Source organism: Orcinus orca, chromosome 7 (genome assembly GCF_937001465.1).
Source record: "Orcinus orca chromosome 7, mOrcOrc1.1, whole genome shotgun sequence".
In the NCBI taxonomy this organism is placed as follows: Eukaryota; Metazoa; Chordata; class Mammalia; order Artiodactyla; family Delphinidae; genus Orcinus; species Orcinus orca.
This window is the reverse complement of record NC_064565.1, coordinates 51,005,047-51,017,985: the sequence shown is the minus strand read 5'-3', so window position 1 is coordinate 51,017,985 and position 12,939 is coordinate 51,005,047. Positions and strand designations below refer to the sequence as shown.

Below are 12,939 nucleotides of genomic sequence, written 5' to 3'. Positions count from 1 at the left end.
GGCTTCTGTTTTAACTGTTCTCCAATTAACTTTATCAATGGGCAAACTGGTAATGTGACTCTATCATTTGTTTAAAAATATTTTTCCGATGTTCACTTTTCCTACTCTGAAGTTGACAATTTTCACGCGAAATTCAAATAATGCGCTGACACGCGTGAAGCTCACACCAAGAGTACATGCATGCTCCCGAGGGGCAGTTCTGCTCCCTCCCGGCCACGTCTGGCGCGGGCCAAGACGAACGCTGAGGCCCCTCCCGGGCCCCTGCTGCTGCCGACTCGAGGGGACCCCACACCCGGCCGCTGGGGCCCTGAGCTGCAAGAACCCACACATTTTTACTGTTAACTTTGGCTCTTAATATAACTATGAAATAGTTGACGGCGGGGAAACCCTTGGTTTTATATAACTCTTCTCCAAATAGGAAAGGGACAGTGAAAGCCCCCTTTTTCCTACAGGACCTCCTGTGCAGCTTTCGTAGTGGTCAATAACTTAGACACATTCTAAGAGTGTGTTTTTTAAATTGTTTTTCCTCCGATTCAAGCTAGAAACAGCCCTTCTCAGTTGTCACCACCACCCGGCGCCATCAGGTAAGAAGCGCCGGAGCTTCTGCCATCTCTGGCGCGCCGCCAGCACTGAGAGCTGGTGTGAGCGGGTGTCGACGGCACCCGGGTTTGTGCCTGCCACACTTCTCAGCACACAGTACTTACAGGTCAGAGCAAAGCGACTTTTCCTCTTTTCTGTTCTCCTTCCATGAGAAGAGATGACAGTGTGCACATGATGTGTTGAGAGGCTTAACTGTATTTTTAACTCCTCTATCTGCATGACTCACTTTCTTCTACTTTAAGTTCCTTTCAGATGACAAGTGTCTGCTACGCTACTTTCCAAATTTTTTCCCTGGGTGCTACCTGGCTCCCAGTGTCTTCTGCCAAACAAAGCCAATGAGAAAAGGCAGCGGCGGCAGGTGGAGGAAGCCCTGGGCTTGGAGTCGGAAGATGACATTCAGCTTCAGGAAGCTAAGAAGGAGCTGTGTGACCCTGGACTAGTTGTTTAATTTCTCTGGGGCTTGGTTTCCTCATCTGTACATTAGTTTTGGACTAAATGGCCTCTAAATTTTCTTGTAGCTTGAATGTCAGATTTCTGAGGCTGGTAGTCTCAATTCCAATGAGCTCTAACTTTTGAAAGATAGAAAAGCACATTCTATCTGTAGGAGACTGTGGGGACGGAGACATACTGGTCTCTACACATGCACAGTTCCTGTGTGCACAGTGCTCCATAACCTTTCCATGAGTGAGCAAATTCCCAGTGACACTATTAGCCCCCAGGCAGTGAAAAAAAAAAGCGATTCAGAAAGTCAGTATCATTCACAGACATGCTTCCTCCTGATGTCCTACTTTGGTCATACTGGTTGTTTAGTTCCAAAACAATAACCAATTAAATGATTGGGCTTTTTTTCCCCCCTCTTTAAAACCAGTGGTTCTGGTATCAGATCAGATTGCAGCAGTGAAGCAGAAATTTTATAACCAGCTCAAGACGTCTATGAAAAAATATTACTGACTTGAATCTTCTCAGTGCATGGCTATTACACTCTTTATTCCCTGTTACATTCATTTTCAGGATGCCAATCAATTCTAAACTTCCATTGTAATCAATATATTATATCAATATATATTTCTTAAATGTATATCATATCTATTACATGCTACTACAATAAACAAATATTGCATATCTATTATACACCAGGTACTTTGTAAGGACCAAGGGACACAAGATGGATGAGACAAAACATAAGGAAGTAATATTTCAAGAGAGGGCAAAATGTGACCCACTACCTTCATGCTGCCAGGCACTCTATGAAACTGTTATTTGTCAATGACACCATAGTAGTTGATATATACAACATTTACCAAGCAGTCATGAGAGGGCTGAGGCCTAGGAAATTAGAGCAAAGAAGCATCCAGCATGGAAGGGGGCGGGGGTGTGGGGACAGGAGAGCAGGGTCAGTGTCCCTAGACCCTAGCCTCTGCCACCAAGGCAAAGCCAAGTGCTGCCAGGTACCTGCCCAAGAAATGCTGGCTTTGGGTGTCAGCGTATCACAGCAGGTGCTCACCTATTCTGATGCGATGTGGTTTTTAATGTGACCTATTTCTGTCAATTCATTTAAATAAGCTGTGGAGGAGCCTGTCCCATGCATGTATAGTGCTGTTGAACTAGGATCAAATTAGACATCCTGCAGATGTGGTAAAGCCTGCAGTCAGTTCTTAGATCCTTCTTTCAGTTAAGCTGGGTAAATTTTTTATTTTTTATTTTTTTCTTTGCGGTACGCAGGCCCCTCACTGCTGTGGCCTCTCCCGTGGCGGAGCACAGGCTCCGGACGCGCAGGCTCAGCGGCCATGGCTCACGGGCCCAGCCGCTCTGCAGCATGTGGGATCTTCCCAGACCGGGGCACGAACCCGTGTCCCCTGCATCGGCAGGCGGACCCCCAACCACTGCGCCACCAGGGAAGCCCTAAGCTGGGTAAATTTTTTTGGACAACATAAAGCGAATGAAATAATGGAGAAAATATAACTGCTATTCCAAATTTCATTCAGAAAAGGTATCTAGGCTTCTCTGATAGGCATTAGGGCCTATAGTGGGGGATAGGATGAAAACATCTAGGGGTGGGGTGTCAGAGACTGCTGGGAAATCAGCTGAGGTCTCGAGAGAGAGACCCTGAGAACCTGGTCTTTAGGGCGTTTTTTGCCAATGGACACGCTAGCAGGTATAGCATTTTTACAGTTCCTGGTCATTACACTTCAATGCCTTCAACAGATACCAAGAGAAAGCGGTGGCTTGGGGAGAGTATTGCTGTTGTTAGTATTGGTGGTTTTAGGATTTCTGGAAACCACATTCTTTCTGCCAGTTTCCTCTGTTATGAAGAAGAAAGACTAACCGAGAGATATTTTTCACGTGGAAAGCTACAGATTTTATCACACTTAAAAGTAAAGAAAACTGGGTAAACTTTCATTCCACAATAGTTTTGAATCTCATGTTAGTGGGAACATAGGTTCAAAGAATAAGAAAAAGGTGGTTATATGAAAATATAAAGGGTGATCTATTTAAAATTGCATCTGCTTTTAGGCACACTACATTGTTCACTAGAATTAGTCTACTGTGAGAAGTAATCTGACACATATTTTAAACAATTGAGTTTTTCTGGTGAAAAGCATCACTTGACTTATTTACTTTAAGGAGTACCTGAAATATCATGACATAAAACTGTTGCTTGAACCAAAGAAAAATAGAGAAAGAGTTTTCACTATGGATCTGTAGAGTACAGGAAGAAAAGCAATCTCTAAGTCTGATTGTCTCAAATTCTACACATATTCCCATGGCTGGCATTTTATTTTGAGCTCGTAAACCTAGAGTTCACATTTTTAAAAATCAGAGAAATGCCATATTTTTAATGAGAAAGGGTCCACAAGCATATATTTCAATAGGTTTGAGAAACTGCTCTTCTCATGACTGATTTTCTTCCAAGACGTCTAGCAAATCAGAGCTACTGTGAGGATGACTCTATCAGACTGTGGCAGGGATCTTTGGGAAAAGAAGATAAAGCACGTTTTAGAATAAAATATTACTTCTGCTTGAGCCAAGCAAAGAAATACATGAAGATTTTAAAGCCTTGTTAAAAGACAGAAAATATCAACCAAAAGTCTTTGAGAGAGCCTGTTGAGTAACTTACATTAACCTCCTTTTGGAGCAAGTGGTGGAGGTATTCGAAGGAGAGAAAGAGAGGGAGAGGGGGAGAAGAGGGAGAAGGAGAGAAAGAGAGAGAGAACATGAAGTAATCCCCCAGCTTTATGGGGTGAAGACTCCTAGACTCTCTGCACATCCACTGCTGGTGTTGTTTATGCTGTTTAAGATAGATATGACACTGAAGCAGCATGCCATTTTGGGGTGACAAAATCCATCAATAAGAGATATCCTCGTCTAATATCGCCTCTTTTTCTAACCCATGTTTCCAGATAGTTCTCATGAAGATAAAGCTTGCAGTTTTGGAAGCATGCTGGTGCGTAAATGGAAGTTCCCAGCTTTGCAATTTCTTAATTCAAGGGATAAATTTTCTTTATCAAATATAGAAATTTGATGTTATTATTAAATACAGTTCTAAGAGGTTTGTTGATTTATATATGATGCATTTGTATAAGTCATGTGGGGAAAAATGTTTACTCAAGTTTCAAACCCTCTTAAAGAGCTGAGTGGTTATAGGAACACTGTAAACACTCAATGCGACACTGGATCTAAACCCAAGACTCTCCACGCCTTTTGCCTCCCCAAAACTCACACAAAGAACATAGGCTGACCAGGTTTCTAGAAGACACCATTTAACAAAAGGAAATGCAACCAAGGAATAGGTTTGAGGGAAAGGGTCTTACCTTTGGGGAATCAGCTTCTAGAGTGATTAGGAAGGGGAGCTTATGACAAAAATGTAATATAAAAATTAAGTAGAAAAAGTTAATTTAAGGTCATGAAAATAAAGGAAATTAATAATTAAACACCGTCCCAAATCCCTCAATCACTCTTTAATAAGAAGAAATATCGGCATAATACAGAGATTTTCTTCAGATCAACATCTAAGAAGACTGGATGGTTTGAACTCTTATTTATAAATTCTGGAAAATGCAGTTGGAAATCCTGCGATGACTCTTGATATTTAAGGACACACTCTTCCCACCTCATGCATTTAAAACTATCATCCACAACTGCAGGAGTTGTTTGTAATGTTTGCATACAGAGAAGAAAAAGTGGATAAAACTTTCTGGAACTGAAAGTTTTGGGGTAAAAAGGTTAGGGAAGGTTTTTCAGGGGGTTGGAATAAGGGACTGGAAATAATCTAAATACAAAATTACCATTGCATATGCCATATGGGTTTTACAAAGGACAACAGGAGAATGAAAAACATGGTCAGACATCTAAGGGGGTCCTGAGAAGTGGGTGATGAGGGAATACACTAAAATCCTACTGCAAAAGAGTATGCTAAAATGAATGTCCAAAAATGTCCTGCATTGGGACTCATTTATAGCACCATTTCTCCCCACTGTCATAGTTTTGGAGTGAGCTTTTAATTTGAAAGGGAGATGTTGAAAACATACCAACAAATGTGATAATTGCGATTTCTATCCACTTTTTAAAAGAATTTTCTGAAAGATTTTAGATCTAAGTTCAATGGAAACCAATGCTATTCTTTTAACGGATTCATGTCATTAAATGACTGGGATCATTATAAATTCACATTATTTTAGAATTCAAACCTTTTAGAAGGAAAGCTTGACTCCTTATCTTTTGAGTTATCGGCAGTAATCAGAAGGTTCCTCCACAAGGCAGTCTTTGACATTTCATCAGAAATATTGATCACAGATGGATCATCTCTAGATAGGAGTTTACCCAAAATGAAACAATAAACATTAAATAAGAAACTGCAGTTATCTAGCGATAGACACTAAATATAGGACAGTCTTATGCCTCTGTACAGTATTTTTGATAATTAAAAATTAAGTATTAAATAGTTCTCTCTCCAAAAATTATGAAGAATAAAAATCTAAATGAAAGATTCTAGTTATATAGAAACTGGTTTGGGGTACAGTTTTCCTAATCCATTTCAAATGACAGAGTTTTGGTTCTGCATGTTCATTGCTGGGCCTCTTGCCTCTACATTCATAGCCCAGCAGAACTCTTCACCCCTCTGCTCAGACTCGACAGTGGCTCCCACCCACTCAAAGTAAAAGCCCAGTGGATGGGCTGTAAGGCCCTGTCCCTACCCTTACCCTCTAACTTCACCTTCTGCTATTACACCCCTGGCTTCTTCCTCTCCAGCCACAATGCAATGGCCTCCTGACTGTCCTGGGACACTACAGGCTTTCTGCTCCCTCAGGGCCTTGTACTTGCTCTTCCCTCTGCCTATAACATTCCTTTATGTGGTATAACCCTTTCCTTCCTTAGTTCAAATGTCACCTGCTCAGATAGGCCTTTGCTGACTGCTCCATTTAAAATTTCTGTTTCCATCGTCTCATAGCAACCTCATCCCTCTTTTTTGCTTTAAGATTTTGTTGCACTTTTCACCATTTGAAATACTGTATTACATGACTTGTTCATTTGTTTATTTCCTGTCTCCCCCCACCTCTACTCTACTTGAATGTCAGCTTCATGAGAACAAGGATTCTTGCCCATTGGTCCACTGCTGTTCCCCCACGACCTAGACAGAGCCTGGCACTTGGTATCCACTCAATAAATATTCATTGAATAAATAAAGGCAGCCTGTGTACTTGACAGAGGTTTTTCCAAATGACTGGGGGAGTCTGTAATATCAGGGCCTGTACTATGCTGCGTGCAGTTTTTACATTTTAAAACTGCACCAATTATAGGTGCCATTTAGAACTCTCTAAAACATTCCCAGGGCTAGAAAGGCAACCAAATATCAACAGAGATAAAACACAGGCCGAGTCAAAGAAAGTTTCATTGGGTGAGAAATCAGCGCTCTTCTTACCACACGTAAAAAAAGATTCTCTGCTGTGGAAAAAGTCATGTTCTACAGAAATTCTAAGCTGACCTCACATGCCGCTCATTGTGGACATTCACAAGAGGGCAACAAATTCAATTTTTAAGAGGAACACTGAGAGTCTGAAGCAAAACAGGTCTCACAGGCTCCTTCCTTGCCCAATCTGGACATGTGTTCTTTAATACCTCTAATTCATCCAGCCCTTGGTAACTCAAAGCATGAAATCAACTAGTTTCCAAAAGAGCGTCATGTAGAATATAAGTTTTTCATGATATTATGTGAAAAAGACTCTTGCGAGCAAAAGAGTTTAGAAAATGCTGGATACAACAAAGTTAAACTTTTTTTTTTAATGCCAGTACTAGAGTCTTTAATGTGCCAATGTGCATTATGAATCTCTAAATTAAAATGTGGTATGGAACATTTTTCAGACTAATTAAACCACAAAATCCTTTTAAGAGGGGTACCACAAGGGACTAGGTAGATTTCTATAGAATACAGTTGGGAATACGCTGATTCAACTAAACAATCAACAGGATTTTAAAATTTAAATATTGTAAAAAAAAAAAACAAGAAAGAGAGAAAGAAAGGAAAAATGCCTTCTAGACTTGTGCTCACTCTTAAGTGGTAGATGATAATTATATTTTTTTAATCTAGGGAATATGGTCTTACAGTCAGACCCTGAAGATCCACTCTTATTTTTTAACTCTATGAAAAATCTCCTCAGACAAACGTCTTCTATGCTCTTTTACTGGTATGGCCCTATATTATCCTTAAGCACTTTGAGATCATATACATAATTTTTTGCCCAATACTTTCAAAAGTTTTATTATAACTTAGAGGAGTCTGCTTTTTTTCTCTTTTTGCTCTTTGTGCATAAAGAAGATTAGCACAATCTTCTTTATGGAGAGTGACATAAATATTTCCTAAAACGGCTGGTATCCCTGAATCCTTCAATTCAGGAAATGGCTTATCTCTTTGGAAGTGTCTTTTTGAAGGGGTCAACGCTGTTTTTCCCCGAGTTCATTTACATGTGATGAATTCAATAAATACCTAGCTCATTTATCCCAGAATTAAATCTTGACCTGTCTTCAGGTACTACTTTCACAGAATATGAAAGAGAGCTTTCGTATTCATTATAAAATAGGAGAAGACTTCAGACAACAGCTCCCTGCCTCGCTTCATTTTAAGCAACTTGGCTATAGTCAGCATCTAGTGGCAGAACTTAGTACTGGGACAGGGTAATCTAACACCTAGTTTCAGTTCTTTCTACTCTAACATAACGTCAACAAGCCTCTATAGTAATCCACACATACGAAATTCTTCAGTAGAGTGTATAACAACACATTCCAGTACTCATATTGGTGTGTTCTTACATTTATATCTTACCTATAGTGCCCCTCCAATGGGAGTTGTACTGTGCCCTCATCTTCCATAGCCAGCATACTTTGTTCTTCCTGGCAAGATAAGTGTAAAATATACAAAGTGAACCTGATGAGTTTCCACTTTACATTAAAGAAGAAACAGAGATTAATGGTTCACTATCTCATTAACCTCAGAACTTTCCACTTTGTTTGCATTTATTAATGCTAGCACAGGTCTTTTCAATAAAGCATCAGCTACCGAGAACATAAGTAATTAATGAGTCTTACACCACAAAGTAATTTAAATGCTAACAATAACCTCCCTCATGTCACTCAATGTAAAACATGGTTATTTTCCAAGAAGATTTTTTTTTAAAATAATCTAAATTTTACAAGGACAAACATATGGGTAATGTAATCGTTTTCATTGTTGAAATTACATTCCCAGAATGCTCTGTTAGAAAGGAATGAGAGATGTATTTAGGGCAGTGGTTTTCAAACTTTAGTTTATATCAGAATCACCTGGAGGGGTTATTAAAAATACAGATTACTGGGCCACACCTCCAGAGTCTGATTCTGTCGGTTTGGAGCAGGGCCCAAGTAACACATCTAACAAGTTTCCAGGTGATGCTGATTATGCTGGTCTGAAGACAATACTTTGAGACTTGGAAATAGACAGTAGAAGGTATCTTTCTCTATGGACCAAAACACAGGAGTGCTTTCCACTTAGACTCCTCGTAAGCTTTTGTTTTAGGTCTCAGATTTCTTCTTACAATGACAATATTCCACCCTCCCCCAAAGGATGGTAATGCTTCATACATTCATTTCTTCATATATAATGTTTTAAGAGTATATCTTTGGGATGAAGATAATCTTATGTAGCACTGACATGTCCTGGTTTAGTTTTCAATAATGTTATAGTTAACCTTTTTCCATGTACCAAAATATAAACAGAGTTATCTCCAGATTATAGCTCCTATTTAATGCATTTATTTTCAAGTGGGTCAATTAGGAATGTTCAAGTTTAGAGAACTATTTGGGGCCATTTAAAAATGTTAGAATTATTGGCTCTAGTTCCAGAACTGGAATTTTAAGTTGTGTAGAGATGAAGAGCTAGGTGACTTTCCTGACCAAATGGGAACTGAAGACAGAAAACAGGGAAGGCCCTGGAGCCTCATTGCTTTCCCTCTTTCAGTAGCTTAGCAGTAGCTTGGCTGGTCTAAAGCAGGTTCCAGAAACACATGACCTTTGGCTGATGTCATTATTCCTGGCATGCAAGACTGTTCCTAGGGTCCTCAACTTGCATGCTGCCTAGTCTAAAGAACCATTGCCATATTTCTTGTTACTTAAAGAAACAGTGTTTTCTACAGTCCCTTCAGCTAACCTATGAATATATAACGTAATGTGTGGGCAGGTCTCGTTTTTACTCTTGAAGTGCTCTCCCTACACATCCAACCTGTGACTAAGGCAGGCTCCCCTCTGCTGGGACCTTAGCCATGCTGCATACAGAAAATCTATGCTCAGCCTATGCTGGGAATAATGGAGAGGCCAGGGGACTAGTATGAGATCTGCCACTTCTCTGCTTATAAACTACACCCCCCCGCCCAAACACAGTGTTATATTTATACTCTGCAGTGCTATGGGCATGTGTCTGTTACCCCTTTGCATTACAGGAATTCATTCTATTCTCTTTCCCTGTTACTTTTCAAGGAAAATTTTTCTTTTAAGACCTCTCAGATGTACATTATTTCTTATGTATTATGCCTATTCCCCATGTTATTTGGAGATACCATTAGTACTAATTCATGGTGAGTAGACAGTATCATTGGTTTGAAATTAAGCATTAGAGCAGAGCTAATCTGTAGTCTAAAATGATGCATGCCTTGCAAATGGGTTAGTCTCTATATATGGAAATAATACATGTGCCATATTAATTTATATGCACATCATTGAGGCCATGGGCAGAACATATGTATCCTTTCAGGAAGAAAAGGTTATCTTAATGCACATGGAGGAACATAAAGAGAAAATATTCAGCAACCCCAAACACTATTTAAGTAAAACCAAATACAAACAAAATGTAATTCTTTCCTTGGTTGTCCACTGAAAGGTAAGCTTGGTATGTAGTATCTTTTCTGACCAACTTGGAATAAAATGTCAAGAAGTCAGGTAGAAAAGGTTTAATAAAGAGTAAAATCCTAAAAAAGCCATCAGTGCTTAGGTTACCTGGCAGCAGAAAACTAAGGCTCGAGATTCAATCTAACAGCAAAAAATTGGACCAAAGCTTTGGGAACAATTTTGGTTTTTTCCTCAGATGATTTTCCACTTTTCTCTCAAATTGCTTTCAATAATTATTTTGCACTCTGTGGCTTGTTAGCATGTGTGGGCTTTATACTAGTCATAATTCTATCCAAACAAAAACTCATCACCTCTAAAGATAGCATTTCCAAGCCATGCTTATCTGAAGAGAAGGGTGGCAGAGCAGCCGCTGCCTTCAGTGCCAGAAGGAAGCTGGGTGGGCCCCAGAGCTCGGGGATAGAGGGCCGGCTGCATCCTAGGCAGCACTGTGAGGAAGCCAAAAATTGAGACTTTCTGGGGAGGAGCAGTCAAACCAGGCACCAGCCGTCATGACAATCACAACCTAGTTTATCTCAATCATACAGGAAAAGAGAGAAAAAGCAAAAAAGCTTACTGGGTATCCTTCACTTTATAAGTCTGAAGTATCCTAAAATGAGTTCCATTCAGCATTTCATTTACACAGTGTCCATCAAAAAATATGCTGAGCTCTACAACATGGAGATTTTACAAAGGATGATGATCAAAATTTTCCCAAGAGCACCTGAGGGGTTTTGCCAGTTTGACTAGAGGAATGTCCATATTCTGATTTGAACACCATCTTTTAATTGAGAGGGCCAAAGCATTGTTCGGATACTAAATAAGTGAAGGACAGTTAATGCTATATCCAGTAAAAGGCAGAAAAATAGAGGCTTAAAAACAAATCTATTCAATAGCACTCAAATATTTACTGAGCACGTATTATGTGCTAGGCACACAGTGAACAAAAAGAATAATCCAGGAGCTATTCATGAATCCATTCAGCAAATATGTATTAAGCATGATCTTCAAGACAGGTAATCTGCTAGGTACTACTGGGTATACAACAATGAAAAGAAAGCCATAAACTCTACTCTCAGAGGATGAGAAGGATAGGACCAGAGGCAGTGGTATCTGGGCCAGTCTTATCTGATCAGTTTGGTAATAGAAAGGAAGAAATTTAGGTGGGAAGATACAATATGGGTCAAGGATAAAAGGTAGGAATAAATAGGACATGTTTGCACGACAATGAACAACTAGCCTGGTTGGGTCCAAAGGCCTGTGCTGAGTAGAAAAGGAAAATAAAATCAGGGTTAAATCGTGGTGTGTTTTGATGAATACGATCTTATATATAAAATTACATCATGAATCTGAATTATAGTTTGTGACAGGGTAAAAGATACAATTCATATATTATGATACCTAACAAATGCTCTACCTAATGAAATAGGTAACATCTGTTACTGTATCCATTTCTCATGTAAAGTCTGTATCTGTGTAGGAGCCCTCAAATAGCTCAACAACAGCAGCACAGAGCCAATGTTCATAAAGATGTCTATCGTATTAGAGAGAGAAAACATTCAGCAGTTTTAGAATTCATAGATCTTAAAAAATGGAAGGGACTTCAGAAATCAAGTTTAACCCCTTTATTTTTACCCAAGAAGACAACAGGGCCTACAGAACCTAAGAAGTGTTTGATCATTTCCTTCCCCAATTACTAATAGAATAGATAATGCTACAAGCATCACACACACACACACACACACACACACACACACACACACACACACACATACACACTTATAATAATTTGTAAACCATAAAATGTTGTATTTATAAGAGGTATTCCTTAAAATTTCCAATATGTAGAAGAGCCATACATACGACAACTCACTTTAACAATGAAAACTGAAAAGAAAAAATAGGAAGGAGAAGTAGTCTATACAGAATTCATGGATGCAACATGTTTTTTCATCAGAATATTTGATTCAGTTTCTCTAATTGACTTATCTAAATTATTATAAAATACAATAATTCTTGGATTTAGAAGACTATATTCTGGTGATGTAAAGTCTGTGGGTTTAGGAAAGGTCTTGCCTTAAATTTTAACACACCTCAGAATCACCTGGAGGTCTTGTTAACACAGAATCTGGCCCTATCTCCAGAGTTTTGACTCAGTAGGTTTAGAATTCAGATTGTAACAAGTTGACAGGTGTTGGCTGATACAGCAGAGGTCATGGGACTACACTTTGAAAACCACTGCTTGAGGAAGAAGAATATGCTTGCCTTGCTCTAAGATTCAATTAGAAATAACATTTGCCTGTGCAATAATTAGGCCATGCTTCCCAAATCCACAACCAATTCTGATCTTTCTGAGCAGTAAGACACACTCTCTAATTTGTTTAATGGCACTTGTTTTTAGATTGCTTTTCCATCTTCTTGGCCTTGCTCATGAGACTGCTTCATACAGATCACAAGTCCCACTCACCCCCCCTCCTTTTTTTCCCTACAGCATATATGTTAGAGTGAACCTCCCACAAACCAAGAGGTGTCAATATCATGATCACTGCACAGAGTTGAATTTCCAGGATTTATCTAACGTTAACCTCCTTCTCCCTCACCGAGGAGCAAACATTCTGCTGGGGCTTACTGCTTTAACAGCAGCTCTTTTGTCAAATGTGTACAATGTCCTAGAGAATACTGAAGTAGGAAGGAAAGCGTGTTGGTACTCTGAGCACATTTGGACATCCAGAATTTGATTCTGCAGTCTTCCCTTTACACAGAGCAATGTGCAAAATGTCAGGGTTCCAATATTCATTTCTATCCTGATTATAATCCTTTCTTTCTAAAAACTGAAGCATATGCATATGCATATGCATGAAGTACATGAAAATTTGGAACAGAAGCTCTGCGACCTTGGACTGGCCTGTGTAGCTATTTATTCTGCTTAAC

At 39.4% G+C, this 12,939-nt stretch overlaps 1 protein-coding gene across 8 annotated transcripts in view; it reads right to left on the bottom strand.

Annotated features, from left to right (window-relative positions):
- Positions 1-12,939, bottom strand: part of SLC4A10 (solute carrier family 4 member 10) — a 312,534-nt gene that overhangs the window by 2,733 nt on the left and 296,862 nt on the right. For 5 of the 8 annotated variants that reach the window (XM_033412564.2, XM_033412571.2, XM_033412563.2 and 2 more), the window contains 2 exons: positions 7,919-7,986; positions 5,289-5,405 (listed from right to left, as the gene is read on the bottom strand). In XM_033412564.2, coding sequence (XP_033268455.1) covers positions 5,289-5,405; positions 7,919-7,986 — 185 coding nt within the window. Of the gene's footprint in view, positions 1-4,412; positions 4,452-5,288; positions 5,406-7,918; positions 7,987-12,939 lie in introns of all 8 variants that reach the window. The other 3 variants (XM_033412566.2, XM_033412565.2, XM_049712769.1) reach the window with 3 other exon arrangements.